The sequence below is a fragment of the Fopius arisanus genome, unplaced genomic scaffold (genome assembly GCF_000806365.1).
Source record: "Fopius arisanus strain USDA-PBARC FA_bdor unplaced genomic scaffold, ASM80636v1 scaffold00097, whole genome shotgun sequence".
Lineage (NCBI taxonomy): Eukaryota > Metazoa > Arthropoda > Insecta > Hymenoptera > Braconidae > Fopius > Fopius arisanus.
Window position 1 is genome coordinate 219,279 of NW_011887836.1, and position 17,921 is coordinate 237,199.

Genomic DNA, 17,921 nt, shown 5'->3' on the forward strand with positions numbered 1-17,921 from the left:
TTTTAGAATTCTCTTTAATTTTTTATGTTGTAGCTAATTATTTTAAATTAACTCTATTCTAAATAATACTTTTTTAATTAATCCTTTTAATGATATGGATTTTATAAAATTTATTGTATACTGTTGAAAAGCTTTTGATATTTTAGTCATAAAGTCATTTAAATTTTCAATTATATAAATTTCGATTGGTTTTCAATTAAAAATTATCACTAAATATTTTATTTATTTTGGGAATTCTGGAAAACTGAGTTTTTCATGTTGAATAATGATTGAGTTTTCAATGAGTGCTTGAATTTTATGCTCATCGTGAAAATTCAACATCAAATGTAATTGAATATGCAATAAAATTATTGCTTGAATTTTTAACATTTTTAACGTGTCTCGAAAATTGGCAATAACCAGAATATTCGAGAAATTAACTACATCGTCAATAAAAAATGAAAAAAAATCACGCTGTTTTGTTAAAAAATTTCAAGTGTAATTCTTCAACAATATGGAGCCAAGTATTATTTCCACGTAATTTTTGTTCGCATGTGAAGTTGAAAACCCCCATGTCATTGAATGTTCGGGAAGATTGGCGTTTTTTCGGACAAATGGAATATTGTGTGATGAAATAAATGTAAATATGGAAAAGGCGGTGAGGAGGATGTTGGAAAATGGGTTGTGCATTTGGTGTCAAACGGTATAATTTCGTAGCAGGCGGTGTAGGTGTCATGGGGCCCCGAGGCTTGCCTTAAATTCCGCGGAGCCATTTATAGGCCCATTTCTTGAACTCTGGCCCCCATTCCCAGTGCTTGTAAGTATTATACCGGTGCACGACAGGTATAAGGTAAAGCACTTTGGTCCTGCATGTCCGTGTCTCTCTACTTCTACTTATTTCCCTTACCATTTGACTTCTCTTCCCACCTTATTTACCTTATTTAAAGGAACGCCCGAGATGTTAAATAAAACCATGGCCTCTCCGCGAATGCATTTGCCCCCTTGTTCGAGGTATCTTCCAGTCAATTATATCCCCGTATTTGTAACCTCGACAAGTCCCGTTTTGTTAGCTCCTGGATGACATACCCAAGACATTGAGAACACCGTACACATGTAGATGAACACGGATCCCATAAAAATCGAGTAATAAACGGGTGAATTGGGATGGCGAGCAACTTTTCATTCTGGCGGTGCAGCAAAACGGGATCATCAACTCGATGCGGTGGCAATGGGAGGGAATAATACGTTGAAAAGTGTTCAATACAAACCAGCGGGGGAATTCCATTCTGTCCACCATATACCAATCCCCGATATCGCGTGTGTCCACCAGTTTGACGTGCCTCTGGCTTGTTTTATTCATGACCAACCTCTTGCCATCTCCCGAGCCGGATTGCCAGCCGTGAATCGTTGCAAAAAATTCTAGAATACGAAATATTTTATTATTTAAAATTCGAAAAAATAGTAAGATAATGAGATATATGAGATGTTTTGGTATGAAATTAAAGACTCGATTCGTATGAATTAATAGGACGGCGAATGTTGAGGAAATTAAACAGAGGCGTGATTGAGGAGAGGGCCAGGTCGATGGAGAACATTACAGACGGGCAATTGGTCCTTTGGGATACATAGACCCCCGGGTTTATAGGGATGCTGGCCTTGCCCCGGCTCCAACGTGGCAACCAAAGTCAAAGTTCGCGAGGTTGGCTGATCTATGACGTTATTAGTCGCAACATGTGGCGACCCGTCGTGACCTGGTGGCGACATATTGGACTGTGGTCCCTCACCCAGGGCATATTGCCCAGCGCATAAACCAAAGCCCTCAGTACCTCCCGTCATAACCCTCCAATAAAAACGAATGAACTAGAATAAATCTCCTCATCCTCATCTCTCGTTTCTTTTGTTGATTTACCTGTCGTTGAAAGTACTCAGACAGTATTTTTCTCAGGCTTCAGACTCAGTGGCTCGCGATAACGCAATAAAAATTACATCCACTGGACTCGAAACCCTTCTGTCGATAGATAACCCGGAGATAGTCTCCCGGTCATTTTGGATGAAGAAGAATGTATCTTGATTCCTCGTAATCTGAGCTCAGCGAAACTTCGATTCCACTGTGGAACAAACTAACTCCCAAAGATAACGAAACGTTTGGATTTTTATCATGATTGGCTCGTCGAGGAACCTAAGCTGCTATCTCCATTGAGCAAAAGTCCAGAGTCTACAAGATTGGATGGGCGGTGGAAAAATAAGGAGAAAACCCCGGGAAAAGCAGACGTACGTCCATACCACCGTTCAATCAACATTGAATTGAATGATGTACCCCAATTTTGAGGAATTGATTGTTGAATGTAAAAATAACGTGAGAGAAACAAACAAAGTAGAAGAGAAACAATGTATTGATAGTATTATCGGGAAAAGGATTTGGATGTGGTCCTCTGACCCACCGACACAGATTTGTATTTGGAATAGAACAAGTTGGGCAGTTGTGGAGTTGTGCAGTTGTGCACCATGTGCCAAACGGTGCCAGGAGTTGTATCGTTAGGGGCATCAAAGGGGGCTAGAGCATTGGGTTGTATATGGAAGTGGAAAATTTGCGGAGACGGCAGATACTGGGCGGACAGGCCTTCCGCACCGTTGGTAACAGCAGTGCCAGGCAGACAAAGCTCGATATAGCCAATATCAGAGAGCCAAATGCCTTGGGTTTGTCACACACGCTTGGATTCAATGTCCCAAACGTAGTCTCCAGCTTCCACACAGTTACCCATCCATTGTACATACACAATGAGAAAATAATAATCCACTACATGATGGAGAGGTGCATGTGTGTGACGTGATCGCGTTTGAGCTCCACCGGAGTAAAGAGGAAAAGGATAAGTGCAAGGTCCAAGAGTATCCATGGAGTTTTCAGTGCACGTGACCCACATTCTTCCCTCTTCCCTCTGCTCTCTTCTGCTGTGACACCCAACCGAGCTTTTATGTTATACAACAAAGAGCCTGAGTTCACTTTAAAAAAATATTAAGTAAAATTTTAAATAAAACGGCAGTGAACATTCAGGTCAAGTGATGTGTTTACATTCCAGTTGTTTTAGCATTTTAATGGTCTACCTTGTAATTAAAATGACCTGGGCTCGGGTTGTTTGTTATATTTTCATTCGCTCGTTCGTGGACTTTTCTCAATTGCCAATCAATCAGCTTATTCAATCCATGAGCGCTCTCAATTATCGGCTCTGAAAATTGGGCTAATTGAGATTGGTAAAATTTGCCGGATACGAATATGTGAATACGAAAATGTGGAACTTATGGAGAGGTGAGGGCCGTCTATTTGAGAATCGTACCGCCGGAAATGATGGTGAACTAGGACGAGAAACAATTCCTTACCAATTTCACCTCTCCTCACTCCTCTGGTCGCCGAGTGCTCCAGAAAATGTTGAACGTGCTCTGGAAAGAGGCCAGCGAGAGCATTTAGGTTAAACAGAAACCGGCGGGAGGTACCCCAGTGCCGATCAAACGAATTTCCATACATGTTATTGGATGGTTTAATATGAAAATCTCGTTCCAAGTATCTTCAAAGAATTCTATCCAATATCTGAACGAGGGAGTTGGACATTTCAATGAGCGAAATAGCGGAAATTTTTGAATCCTCCTATAGGATTTCCGCTTTGTTTTTGAGGTCAGTTGAGATAGCGAATAGCACGACAATTGGAAGTGCCTCATGCGCTTTAATAATACCCTCAACAATTCACAAGCCACAGTGGATTCAGTCGGACCTGAATCCACTATTGTCCCAGGACAGTGCATCCAGAAGCATTACAAGTGGCGTAGGCGTTTATCCACCAGTGGCGTGAATCTTCAGGTTACCTTTGTCCAATGTCTGCCAGATGATCCAGCATGATCCCTAAATTCTTCTCTCAACAGGCATCACGCCATCCAGCAATTTAGCAAGAATCTCTCATCCCCATTGTCGCTGAGACAGAAGACGATTCCTTCTCATTTATTCTCCAAATGTCTCACCACATTGGAAAATCCTCGAGTTATCGCTGAGTGAATGCTCTAGGATTGTGCTTCCACAAAATAACGAAGAGTGAAATCATTGGCGCAGTTGAGCCCCCAGACAGTGGAGAATATAATCGCGGTGAGTGGGCGCAATGCATTCATACCGGCGACCACAGCCCGGAGTTCCATTCAAAGTTGAAATGTCAGGAGTGGCCTCTCATATTTTATTTCCATCACGAGTCGTCAAACTGCACCGAATTTATTCGCCTCACTAGCAATTTTTTGCATTATTTCATTTTATGGAGAAAAAAAAAAATTCTAAGCGCAGAGGCTCGACGGATTCCACTCACCAGAATTTTCAACGACAAGTTTTTCCCACCGGATGCTCCGACACTCTTGTTCTCAGTTCTTTTTACTTCAACAAATCAACGCTTAAATCTATGATAAGTCGATGTCTCTTTCGTTGCAGATAAAGAAACGAAGATAGGGAGAAATTTATCGCCCGCACGTGGTTGCGCGTGTCACAAATAACTTTTCGCAGACTCAACGACCCTCGGGGCGACTTTACACGTCGAATTTCTTGTCTTGATGACGTATCTGGTCTTTTAATGGATAGAGTTCCACGTGTTGTAGGTAATGCATTAAAAAAGACCAATTGAGGAAATTGGATGTTTAAAAATAAACTGCCATGCTTAATTCGACAGTGACCAAACTCGATTATCCCTCAAAATGCCTAAAAATTTTACCAGATCCATATCGACTAGGTAATTAACCTCTAACTACATCACGTAAAGCCATTTAAAAATAAATCCAGTTAAAATCGCAGTGGCACTGGAAATACGCTTCTAAAACAAGTCACATGCAATTTTTTCCACTCCATATCTGATGGAAATCAATGATATGTAACGAACCTCAGCAGAGTGGGTGTTCCATATATCTGAAAATAGAGGAAATGGAAAAAAAAACCAATTGGTGTGACAGTTTGACCGGGAAAATAGAATTTCCCCTCGTCACTTCCACATATTATGAATGTACAAAAAATTGGGAGTAAAAAACGTCATTGCAAAGTATTTGTATCACGAATATTCACTGTTATACTTTCAATGCCTGTGCGTGATTGGCAGGCAGAGAAAACTTGATGGTGAAACAATTCCAAAAAAAAATATATATATATTCTCACATACTGAAGTGAAACAGAATCATTTATTAAAGCAATTACCATTTATTCTCGTGAAATATTTACGGGGAAAAGAAATTTGACTGGGGGGCAAAAGGAGGAAATGATGGGTCGAGAGACCTCGTGACTTTGATAATGTATTTTAACAGGGTCGGAGGGGGTGGATGTGGGGGAACTTAAAGCAGTGCAAGCAAGCCACTGGGTATATCAACGCGTTATCGTCTGGTACGTGTGGCACGCGATAATTGAAATAATACTAAATAAGTTCCATAATTATAGCTTGCCGTGGGTCCGTCGTTACGTACGTGCAACCACGAGGCCGCATCGCGATGAACTTGCGCTTATGTTCGTGTGCGTATGATCGCCATGTACATTGGACTTTTGTAATTCACCTTCGTGCTTACCCCCTAGCTATACTCGCCCTTCGCGTACTTAATACTCTTATTTCTTTTTCCCCGCCGGTGAAATTCCGGACCGATGTGTCTTGAAATCTTCGTCGGCCTGTTTTTTTTTTTTCTGACTGATATATCGCCATTTTTTTTTCTCTCGCTCTCGCCCTCAATTGATGCACAACGGAAACTCGAGTGAACGAATTTACAACAACATTGGATGGGGTATGAATAATTATTAAACGTCGGAGGGGGGAGGGGTGAATATGTACACTGACTGCTCATATACATGACGCACCACATGGATTAGATAAATGACCAGATGCTAGCGGCGAGTTCGTCATAAGTGCAACAACCCGTGAAGCGCCACGGTTTATAATGAGATCACCAGGGAAAACAAAAGCTATGATAATATGCGACCGACACGAGTGAAGCGCACGCACTCGAGTTTCATGTCAACCTCTGTAAATTAATGATTGCGCATGACTTTTTAAATATAGTTTTTTTCCTTCGCAAAGAATACTGCTCTTTAACTCCAAACATCTTTTCCAATTTTGTCGCTGATAAAATTAATTTATCGTCAAGAAATCATTGTTAATTATTGTTATAACTGTTATTATATTTTTTTATTCTTTCTTTATGTTTGTCTATTATTTAAGTTTTATTTGAGTAATCTATAGCCATAATGTTGTTTGATAAATCTTCCGTTCCTCGTGATTTTGATGCTACTCTACTGCCACCTAATCCAGTGAAATCATGATGAGAGTAAAAAAAAACGAAGAGTCATTAGGAAAGGAACACGCTTATAAAATTAAATGAAAATAAGTGGAATTCTTCCAATTCCGGTGTCACGGTTCTAAATTTTATGGTCCGGTAGTAAAACTAAAAAAAATTCCAACTCGGAAACTTTTCGTACGAATTCAAGAGGAAAACAAGGAAGACTATGCACTTCCCCGAAAACTAGAGAGGAAAATATAAAAGACGTTTGGAAAGCTCTTGACAGTGACCATCCGTTCATTGGCGGCAGTGAGGACACGGCCGTTTTTAGAAGAATCCCTGAGACTAACCAGGAGAGTGGTGCGTGATTTACGATCGACCCAGTTTCCCATTCTCGACGACAGGACCAAACTCTCAAGTTTTTTTTTTCACCCTCCTCGAGGAGCACAAGCGAGGACAAAGGAAAATCGATTGTTCAATTTTTTTTCCTCGGCGAGCCGGTTTAATCGTAAAAAAAAAACCGCCCCCGCATATAAAAATTAATTACAAGCACGCGGGAGTACAGAGCCCTCCCCAGGTAATTAAGAATTTGCATCGTAAATCGAACATGAGGATTAACAGTGTCGAGGCCGGAGGAGTTTTCAAAAATTGTGTTGGAGATTGTAATGAAGTCCATTAAAAATACCTCTGACTACCGGCAATATGATCCCTCCCTCTAGCTGCGATATTGACGCTGTTATTATCCTCATCCGTGTTCATTTTTTCACAGGTATATCTGGTGTACAGTCGTAGATGGCTTCCCCGTTGGTTGCAAAGGCGAACTGTGCGCTCGATTACCGATTAGTACCGAAGAATCCTGATGCATAATGAACGAGAACGTTAGTACACTGGGCACTAGTTACGGTCTACATGAAAGGGAATAAACGATACGTCCTACATCGCTCCTCCCGTATGTAAGTAGTTATACAGAATGGCCAAACCGCCCCCGTGTAGCGAATTATTATCTCGCTGCATCATATTTCCCGGAAGCCCCTCATCCTCGCATTTCTCGGTTCAATAAAAAATAATTATCAACGCTCGTCATCAGCAGATCAAACAATATTTCAATAAATTCAACGAGAAAATAATATTATTTTATTATCGTACCATTACTGGCGATCATCTGGTCATAATTAACAATTGAATTCACCGAAATCATTCCTGCAAAAAAATACCAAATAATTAGGTACGCGATTATCATAATTAAAACGTAATAAACATCTGCAATTATCGTTTTTTTTATTTAACATTCAGGAAGATAAAAAAAAATTTCTTGAAGTACACAAATACAATTAAAATTTATGAGAACACTAAATATCATAATTGAGATGCTTAATTAATAAACTGTTGAGCAGCAACTGAAATTCATGAAAGAAGGGTGCTCCATATTCGATAAAAAGTGATTAAAAAAAAGATGAGATTAATGACTATTGATTTGGCATGAACCCTGAGATTATTCAATCACTCGTGTCTTTTCAAAAATCCAAAATAAAACACTGGCATTTCGTGGAGGCATAACAACATGAACACATTGGACCCCACGAGCGATCGGTGACCCCAACAGTTTGACCCTGGAACGGAGAATCCGAGGGACACGGAAGAATATCGCACGGAAATATCGTCGAGACTATCAGAAAGTCCTCCTCGAGTGTATATACCCCCGAAGCGATTATCGAATCGTGAGGCAGGTCGTCGATTCGGTGATCATTGGTAAACTCAACGTAAGATTCACCAGGTGAGATAATGTGGCTTATTCTCGGTCAAGTTTCACTGGGGGGCAATTCAACGATGCAGTATGCCTTCTTCGACAGCTGTATCTCCAACTCGTTTCGTTCCAGAGCACCATTTGATCCGCCTGGGGCTGTGAAATGCTCGATGATGCATGAAAAGGGAACCCCTACGAGGCGATGAGACCAGTTGAAACAAAAAAAAAAATACAAAGTACATATACAGATATACATGTAAAGCAATGATGGGATTCACCTTGAACGGCTCAGTTTGCCGCTTGATTAATATTCGTTGCGCTACGCGAGATAGATATTTCTCCTGCCTTTCGGCGTGACTCTATTCCCCTCGCACTTTGCACAAACAAACGAGTTGTGTTATTAATTGATTTATAACGCGCCATCTTGCCGTTGCCGAGTGACCGGCAATCATTAATTACTGGGCTAATTACCCGAGTGGCGAGACACACGGGGAAGTCTTGATAGAAAGCGCTCGCCAAGGTACATACTCGGATATTATTAGTAGCTGGACGATCAAATGACATCAAGATGCATTTTCTTCAACGTTTTATAAACATTCTGATTATTCTCCCGTAATATGGTATTAAATTAGCGATAATTACTCATTCTCGGAATTAATAATTAATTATAACAAATTTGAAAAATTAATTTTCAGGAAATAACTGAGCTTCATTCACATTACCCCTGGGATTTCCGTGACATTGTCGGGTTTTAATGAGAAAATTGTTTGAAAACTCCGTGGATATTAAAATAATGACGTATTAAAGTTGTAAATTAATACATTTGCATTTGTCAATAATATGCAAATACCAATCATTGAATCAATTATTTATCCTTGGAGATTGGCATATTATTATATTAATTATTATTACCAATATGAGATATGTTGGAAAAACTCTTGTTGGAAAGAGTTGTGAGTGTACCTCGTGTGTACTATTTCATGATTTATTGGAGAAAATCAAACAATATCCATCCGTGTTTATTAGCACGGCTCTGACGTATACAATTGCATCGATTGATTCGCGTGGGCAATCATTCAAGCGGAATTCCTGGGCTTATGTCCCCTTTTGTAGACTCCCGATGTTCTCGATGTCATCGAGCAACACATATTACCAAACTTTTTCAATTCCACCTGAATGTATAAACGAAATTGTTTTGTTTATTTTCCGTTGGGTTGGATAATTTTTTTTCCCCCCTTTCTAAAACCCCAAGCTTCAATCAATATTTGCTGTACCGCAACCGCGGGACAGCCAAAACAATAACTCGCGGGCATAACGGCCAACGAGATGAAAGTTCATAGGATGTGGGGAAGGATAAAAATGGGGGAGAAGGATGGAGATAGGATAGTACAGGTTGTGAATCTCTGTACGGTATGTGGGGGATGATAGGAATGCGTTATCACCGGATATCAGAATTGCAAATACTGGATGGTGCACACACGAGAAGTGGACCCTCGTCCAGCAGCCGTTTGCGAAGATCGAATGAAAACAATAAGTGAATGCCAATGCTAATACCGAGAGGGTAGGAGAACAGATAAGAAGGAAGATGAAGAGGGAAAAGTGTTCAGTGACTCTCATCATTAGACCAAACCAAATTAGTCAATATCCCGAGGGAAAAAAAGTGAAAAAAAGAGATTTCAGAAACTGGACTAAATATTCCCCCAGGGGCCACCAGAAGTCGTCATGGTACCCTCCAGGTATGACAATAACACCGAATAGACCAGTCCTGTTTTTTTAATTATGAATAACTTAATTTTTTATCTAATCGACAGATGGATCGGCCGACAGATACGACTCAATTCCACTTTAGTGAATATCCACATTATATATTTCCGTCTTATCTTTTTGACAGTTTTAATTTGTGGGTCAAATTAACTCCAGTGTTAGGTAAGACTGTAACAAAATTTTATGGTGAATTTAAGGACGTGAAATGGTCTGATGAAGCCGAAGCATCTGGCGCTATGAAGTGATGGCGTCTCCGAAAGTGTTTGAGGATGGAGGACGGATGGCATAGCCGAGGTGATAATAGCTGTTCTTTACGCGTCTCATCATTTCCGGGAGAAGCAATTAGGAGAGGGATTTCGATGGGAAAAATAAAAACGTCTTCCGTGAAAATTGGGGCATTTTTAACAGCTTGGTACAGTGATGGCCAGGAAACGAGTGGATGTCCTCGGATGTAAAGTTCAAGCCGAAGAATGGAAAAGTGGAATGGATGAAGAGAAAGACTCGAGTTACGAGTGTTTTACATTCCTGAAGTTTCCAGGCCGAGATGGACTCCATGAGATGAAGTGGGCAGCTATGCACAACAGTGACTTGAAGTAAACTTTTCTACGAGGACCCCCAGTGAAAGTCCCCGTGGGGGCATACATCAGGTGCTATGGAATTTCATACACCGAAGAAAGCTAGGAAATATGGCCAAAATTCTTCCAGTTTCGCTCGATTAATTTCCCAGAATAATTCTTAAACTTTCTCTTGTAACAGTGAACTTCTCGGTGTTTACCACGTAAACATGAATTGGTGTGTGCAGATATCGGGGTTCTGCATGCATATGAAAATCAACTCTGCAGAGGAATAACTCGTAGGCGTTTTGCTTGGGAATATCAGCCCCACCTACTGATCTAACGTTGCGATAGTCATCGACCTATCACGTGCAAACGCCGGCCTACCATGGTATTTATAGAAAAATTATAATCGACCAGCAGCTTCGGCGGCTAGATTTTACTGGACGGAAATGTCCGCGAGAGGCTGTCACCGCGGTGTTACGCTGTGTTACGCATGGTTCAGCTGACAATCTTCCAAATCTATGTATTTTTTTTATATTCATTTTAAATTCTTAAAACTACTCGTTTTGCTCTAATTACAATTTATCTCTATTTACAGTTTTTCTGCAGGTGTAATTTAAAGTATACGCACCGTTGAACAATTATGCTTTAAATTTTGAGTTAAAAAATTTGAAATTTGAACAATTCTTCATTTACAACTCATTTAATTTCTTCGATATGGCCCGGCAAAATCATCAAAGTGTTGAAAATTCAGGCGATAATTTAAGTTAAAATGCTGTCGAATTTTCACGATGCGCATAAAAATTGTAATTTTCATTGGAAAGTCAATTATTATTCAACCTGGAAAACCTGATTTTCTTGAACGTGAAATACTTAGATATAATTGGAAATTCCGATGACTTTGCGATTGAAATTTCAATATTTTGAATAGTACAGCCTACTTGAATCTGGAATTGAAATGAAAATTTGAAACTAAATTTGATTGAATATCTTGAGAAAATTGAATATCTTCAAAAAGTAATTATTGTAATTTTTCTCATGTTCAATGATGTCCTCTGAACCCGGAAGGGAGAATTTAATTAAATATTGAAAGAAATTACTTTATTTATCAGTAAAAAACAGAGGTAAATTTCCCGTGAATTTAGGGTTATGTACTTCAGGAAAAAGTTGCTCATCCCCACTGCACCCTTTCAGACTCGAGCTGAAATCTCTCCCCAAGGGATTTTCCTCGAATTATCGTAAAGTCCCACAATATCCATAAAACTTTCGCCATCCCCAGTCCTCGAGCCCGGCAATTTGATTAACGTAACGGTCATTCGATGAGAATTGAACCCCCATCGACGTAATTACCCCGGTCTCCACTAAAACTAATTCTTCACCCCAGTGGTGACAAAAGTTAGATTCCTTTTGCTTTGCCAAAGCGGCAAATGGAATTTGGTTAGCTCTGGTGCTCAGACATCCTGATGTATGATAGCCAGTCGCAAAAGGGGCGCCAGGGCACTTAAGGGTGCGGTAGGCTTTGGAAACCACCATATTTTTCACAACTCTTATTTAGTATGTTTTTACGTCACCTCCTCTCCCCGTTGAAAATGTTTTTTTCGTCGCACCCTCCACCACCACTTTCCTATTCTCTCTTTATTACCACTTGGTTCGTGATTTCGTCATGGATCCTTGACTCTGGTGAATACACAGGCTTAGCTAGAGGCCAAGTGCGGCTCATAATGGAAAACTTTGAGACGAAAAGAGAGGGATTGGAGAAAGCAACAGTGCCTGAATGCAACATTTTCCTCCAAAGTGGAAAAAATAAAAAATTGGCGACACGAGACTAATGGTTAGTGTTTCCCAGTGAAATAGCGGAGGGAAAAAATCATCTTTCGTTTCACTTTTGTATTTTTTATTGATGCCAGAGAGTTGATCGAGGGCGGTGCGGTTGAAAGAAGGGACTTTCTATGTGGGCGGTCTGGTAGGAAAACAAATTTATTCACCCCTTCAGCTAAACTGTTAATAATCACTCAGCATTGCCTCTATACCTGAAAATAAATGGCTGCTGGCAATTTTTCAAGAAATCAAGAGCCAATGTTCTCAATTAATCCGGTGGATTCAACCTGCGTGCCACCAGGATCTTGCAGCTACGATGGTGTGCCGTGGCCTCGAGGTTAAAAGCCGAGACAATGGAGAATAGAGGTAAATTTATCAATGAGATAAAGGAAGATAGGTGAACATGGAATATACTCTAGGATTCACAAAAAATCGGCAATTGTTCATTTCCCCTCGATCAACGATTCTTCGATTTTAGTTCTTACCTTGCAGTATAATTTCTCCATGATTTACAGGTCGTTCATTCGGTTGTGATTAGGGGAACCGATTTTTTTTTTATTTCCAATGTTTTCCATCAAATGCAGGATATGTAGCTCAAGGGCAAGTCGGCTGTTCTGCGAAATTGGCTCTCACGATGATGCTATAAATAACGAATAAAAATGACGTTCATTGATTTATCATTTCCAGTTCGCTGATGGTGGGCTCGTTTTTAGTAACTCACAAGTTTGTTATATTATAACGTTGGTTTAACTGAAGGCGAGATTAATACGGCACAACTCTCCAGCACGCGGAACAACGGCTCTTCGTGGCTAATAATCGTTTTAAGTCACGAAGAAAGCATTCGTGCAACACAGAGACCGAGGAGTTGATTGTCTTCATTGTATTAACTGTATGCCAAATAGACCCTAATTTACGTGACCAGAAGTTGTTTTGCTCAAATCATCGTTGGGAACACAAAATATTTCCACATTTCCCCGGCGCAAATATTGGAATAGAATACGGGCCAAAAATTTCAATAAACATTCCACCACATGAATTTTTTCCATTAAAATAAAAATTTTTTACCATGAAAAATCACGGAAAATACGATAATATTTATCATGAGAATGACGTTGAAGTGCCCTGGAGTACACCATGGTTATAAAAATACAATTCAATAAAAATTTCTAGTGGAAGTCCGCGAAATTCATCCATTTTTAGTGGAACATAAATTCTCAGAATTAAAACTAGACAAATATGCAATGTCCTTGAATTTTTTGCTGTCCGATAATTTTGGTGGAATAATTCCATTGAACAATTAATCATTTTATTGGCATTTCAGATTATTTTTTACTCAAATAATTAACGATTATGTATGAATATTGTCTTCTGCGTCACGAGAGCCGACAAAAAAAATGTGGAGACATCGCGTCAAAAGTAGAGGGGAAAAAAAATGTTGAATGGGAATATGAAACGGCGATCCGTTGTTGATGCCGGTACGTCTATTGTAGGGGCCACCTATCCCTCGCAATGTAATCTCAACCGTTCGGCCCTTGAGTTTCATTTGTTTCAGTTGGGGTGTACCGCGCACGCGCGCGACGATCGGGGAGAACGAGGTACTGCGGAAATGGCCGAGCCGTGCCGTGGGGGCGCGTGGCGCCGCGTCTGAATCTCAGCGTCGACAGTCGAAGGACGACCGCCGCGTTGTCAACAGTGTTTACGGTGCGATTCAATTCTTCACCTTATTATTAATTTTTCGGAGCTACTTTTCACCCCGCAAATCCACCATCGAATGGATTTAATAAAACACTGATAATCGAGGGAAAAGAGTGGAATAATCTCGAGAAATTAAACCATTTTAAACTAAAATACGGCATCAATCATGAGAGACAAGTGATCAAGTGTTCTGACAGAGTGGATTAATTCAGATGTTCTCTAAATTTAATAATATTGATATCAGTGTGATAATTGAAAGTGTGATAGGGTAGATCATTCTCGATTATAAATTCATTGAACATTGCGTAGGATGAATTGTTACAGTGAAAACAGCTCTTCCCACTATTCTTCGGGCTTAACGGACCAAAACAAAAGTTGAACAGTAGTCCAAAACAATTGGAAATAATACGATAAACAGCATACGGATTTACTTGGTCGTTCGGTGATCGCGCGAAGTGTTTTGCTGTTGTCAAGTGTTTTTGTTGTGAATTCGTAACCCAAGCGTTAATAAAAGGTAGAAGTGATAGTACGATGATTGTGGTGCAGTGATAATACCAGTGATATACCGCGTGAAATATTGTCATTAAAAATTCGATAACTAAAAGTGCATTGGATACTATTGAAAATGAAGCAGCCCATGCTGATTGCGGCGTTCGTCGTCATCCTGGGAGTCTCAGTAAAAGGTGAGTGTTGATATTATTCTCAAATCCTAGCTATGTAAGCACACATTTGTACACCGATTTCCCTACCAAATTTGTTGAATTTCATTCAACTATCGGGCTTCCCCTTTAGTAATGCGCCAGTAATGAAATATTGAGGAAAATTTCCTCTCAACACTCGTCGAAAATTCACTCGGCGACTGTATTACGGTGAAAAGTTGAAAAACTGTCGGGTGAGAGAAGCCCAAAGAGAACTAGAGAAGAGTAGGGGTTTTGAAAAGGCAGAATAAAGCCGAGGGTGTCTGGACCCGGGGAAAATTGTATCTTGCCCTTGTGTAACCGTCTTCAGCATGTCAGACTACGCTTTTACTCTGCTCTCTTTTTTTTTCCCTTCAACCTCTCCAAGTTCTGAGGCATCGAATTTCGGTCTCTCGCCCGTTGAAGATGTTAATTCTGCACTTCGTGCTTTACTCGATTATCTCAACAGTCGGAAAACTTTGTCAAGGATCTCGGGAACATTCTGTCTTTGTTATCCAACCTCAGCACTTGCTCAAAATAAATAAGTACAGGGGAAAGTTGAGGGCACACCTAATGCTCAAGATGTGCTTTATTAATCTTCAAGTGTCATTGGTATGCCTGTAGATAGTCGATAAACTCGACGAGTATAAAATTCATCGATACTGTCGATAGGAATAATAAGTTAGAAAGAAAGTTCCATTGTTCATAGTATTTTGTCGGATTCGATGTGTTTTCTATTCGCTTTGACGATGAAAATAGTTTCTCGTGTCGTACGTTCTGTGCAAGACCCCGAAAGCGACACACGGAAGGGAATTATTCACGAGTAGCCAGCACACACCCAGGGTAAAGCCGAGCTTTTCTCGGACGACAGGGCGACGCGCGGGAATAATTAATCGAAATCTATATACCCGTTGCACTGAGACCAAAGATAGAACACCGACTGTTACTGCACACTACAGTTGGCTATCTATATGCTGAAAGTATTTTCCATGGTGGCTTGTACAACCCCTCGGGGCCTATATCATCACCGATGAAATACAACCTTCTACATGATATATTCGTATTTCATATCCTGCATAATTGATATCGATGCTCGACGACGTGAAACACGAGAGGGTGTCTATTTTTCTTCTCGATAATACTGTGTGCAGAAGGTTGGCAGGTGAGCATGAGCAGGTGGTGTATTTTCAAGTTTAACACTTGACACTGACTTGTATATCGCTCTGTATTTCGATGTATTGCCATGTATATACATCAACGAGACAGTATCAAATGCCATACGCAATTCGTCCTGTTTTCACCAAGTGATTTTAAATCCAAAATTTCCAACTGATCCGGCGTATATACTCTGACTCCCCGGTGTAGCTGACTGTCAATCCTCAACGAAGGAATCGACACATTCAATTTAAATATGTAAAATACACCAGCGTAACTCCTAAGATTATTTTTCTTATCCTCTTTTTGGCTGTTGGTTAGCTGCTGCGCCATGGGCTCTATCAATTTAACTTCTTATTCCAGGGGAGAGGAGTTCGCCTGTCGAATGTTGGAGTTTTAGTTTTTCTTTTTTTTTTTTATTCTCAACCTATTCCCTCTTGGATGGTTTTTTTTACGATATACGCCTTCTCCATTCGATTTTTTCCCCTCCTGCATATCCCACTCACCGGAGGTCCCTGAAAATTTTATTTCAATTGAGAGTTGTTTTCCATTTCACGAGAGAATTTCTTGGTTCATTCATGAGCACACGAGAGCACAAATTTTAGCTCCTGTGGGATACGCATTATGCAGACTGTCGGTTGAAGTTCTCATTTGTCCCAGTCACGATACGAAAAACAGTTTTGGCCCTTGGAATCCTATCCTCGTCATAACTCGAGGGTCGTTTTATCGATTTTGTTTCTCGCGAGCACACGGAGTACAAACGTGACTCGACTCCAACTTCTCCATCACCAGAAGACAGTTCTCCATCTCGTTCTCATTCATCCCCTCATTTTTGCTCCGGTTTACCCGTTGCCCGTTGTTTGCGGACGCAAAAGTCCGATCCTCCTCAATCTTTATTCACACACACCCCTGTCCGCCTCCACGAGTCAGATGGTTCATCTACTTCTTTTTTATTTTTATTTCTCATCCGAGCGCAAGGTCGTATGATCTTCCTGGAATAATCCTCGAGATAATTTGTTCGGGCAGATACAGGCGTTAGGAGAAATTTTTTTTCTCTTCTCCCCCAGAATTGTTTTCTCTTGCTCACTCTTCACTGAATGCTTGAGCACAGATGCTACCACTTGCCAAAACACATTCCCACAGTGGGGTAAATACGTGTGGGTACACGATACAAGACATTATCACTTTCCTGCACGCTTGCTCGCCCCTGCGGCGCCGCGACGAGACGTCTCCACATCTTTCGTCAGTACTTCACTCACTCAAATACCTCCCCCTCCCCCTCTCACTCTATTCACTGTACAACGCCCTTTTTCAACATAAAAATACCGGGAAAACAGTGAACTTTTGTCTGTTTTTATGAATAAAATTAAATTTATAGCGGGAGAAAAGAATTTTCATCCCCCCGGAATTCCGTGAATTCTGAGCTGACGCTCAAATCATTAATAATTCCGGGGGAGTTGTGCTCCATATTACCGAGGTAAATAACGAGAAATACCTAGATGTACCAAGGAGGAGAATTTGCCCTCCCCTTACCCGGTGGTTTTCTTTCTCTTTCCTCAACTAACACTGGTCTGTCGTAAATATTTACCTCCACCCGGTGCCATCCAGAATCCACGTTCTCTTCCTACCGTGTTCTTGAGTACTTTGCCTCCACTCCAACTACCGCTTTTTGGTCCACCTCGTTTGTTTACGCAAGTCGCGCTAAGATATCTGGATTTGAATTTCTAACGAAATCGTCAAGAGTCCAGACTTTATACCCATCCCTCACCGGTTACTTCTCCTCATTCTTCACTCTCGTCGATTCTGATGGCGAATATTTCCTGGAATACATTCTCAGTATCTATCTCGAGTGCAAAGTCATCGACTTATCGACATTCACACACAAATGTAAAGAATTGCAGACTATCGGCAATTGGATTTGCCATAAACAGTTTGCGGGAGTGACGTGCTGATGAATCGCAATCGTTCTCTTTGTTCTACTCGAGGGATTCGCTATTCTTCGCACGTTTCCACCAAAGTTTATCTCCCCCTCCAATTTTTTTTTTCACATCAATACTTTCCCAAACAACGCAATTTTTCTTGAATAAATTGTTCTCTTTCTGTCGAATCTCTTTTTACTCTTGCATTTCTTTTTTTTATCGCATTGTTTGCCCCCTTTTTTTGTCAAGACATTGTCGTTAGATCTCGAGATTTCTCGTGCTGGCTACCAACATTTTGTTTAAACTTTGCCAATCTGGTGCTCGCTATACCCCCCCATTT

At 40.5% G+C, this 17,921-nt stretch overlaps 1 protein-coding gene and 1 long non-coding RNA gene across 2 annotated transcripts in view; one reads left to right on the forward strand and one right to left on the reverse strand.

The window, feature by feature from the left end:
* Positions 1–7,601: 7,601 nt before the first annotated feature.
* LOC105270937 (uncharacterized) lies at positions 7,602–17,443 on the reverse strand. Its single transcript, XR_892611.1, has 3 exons — positions 17,251–17,443; positions 12,621–12,775; positions 7,602–8,188 (listed from the first exon to the last, which is right to left on the reverse strand). It is a non-coding gene; the product is annotated as an uncharacterized lncRNA (long non-coding RNA).
* LOC105270936 (roundabout homolog 2-like) overlaps positions 13,814–17,921 on the forward strand; it is a 146,765-nt gene continuing 142,657 nt past the window's right edge. Inside the window, exon 1 of the mRNA XM_011312178.1 lies at positions 13,814–14,513. Coding sequence (XP_011310480.1) covers positions 14,456–14,513 — 58 coding nt within the window. The 5' untranslated portion in view covers positions 13,814–14,455. The remainder of the gene's footprint in view (positions 14,514–17,921) is intronic.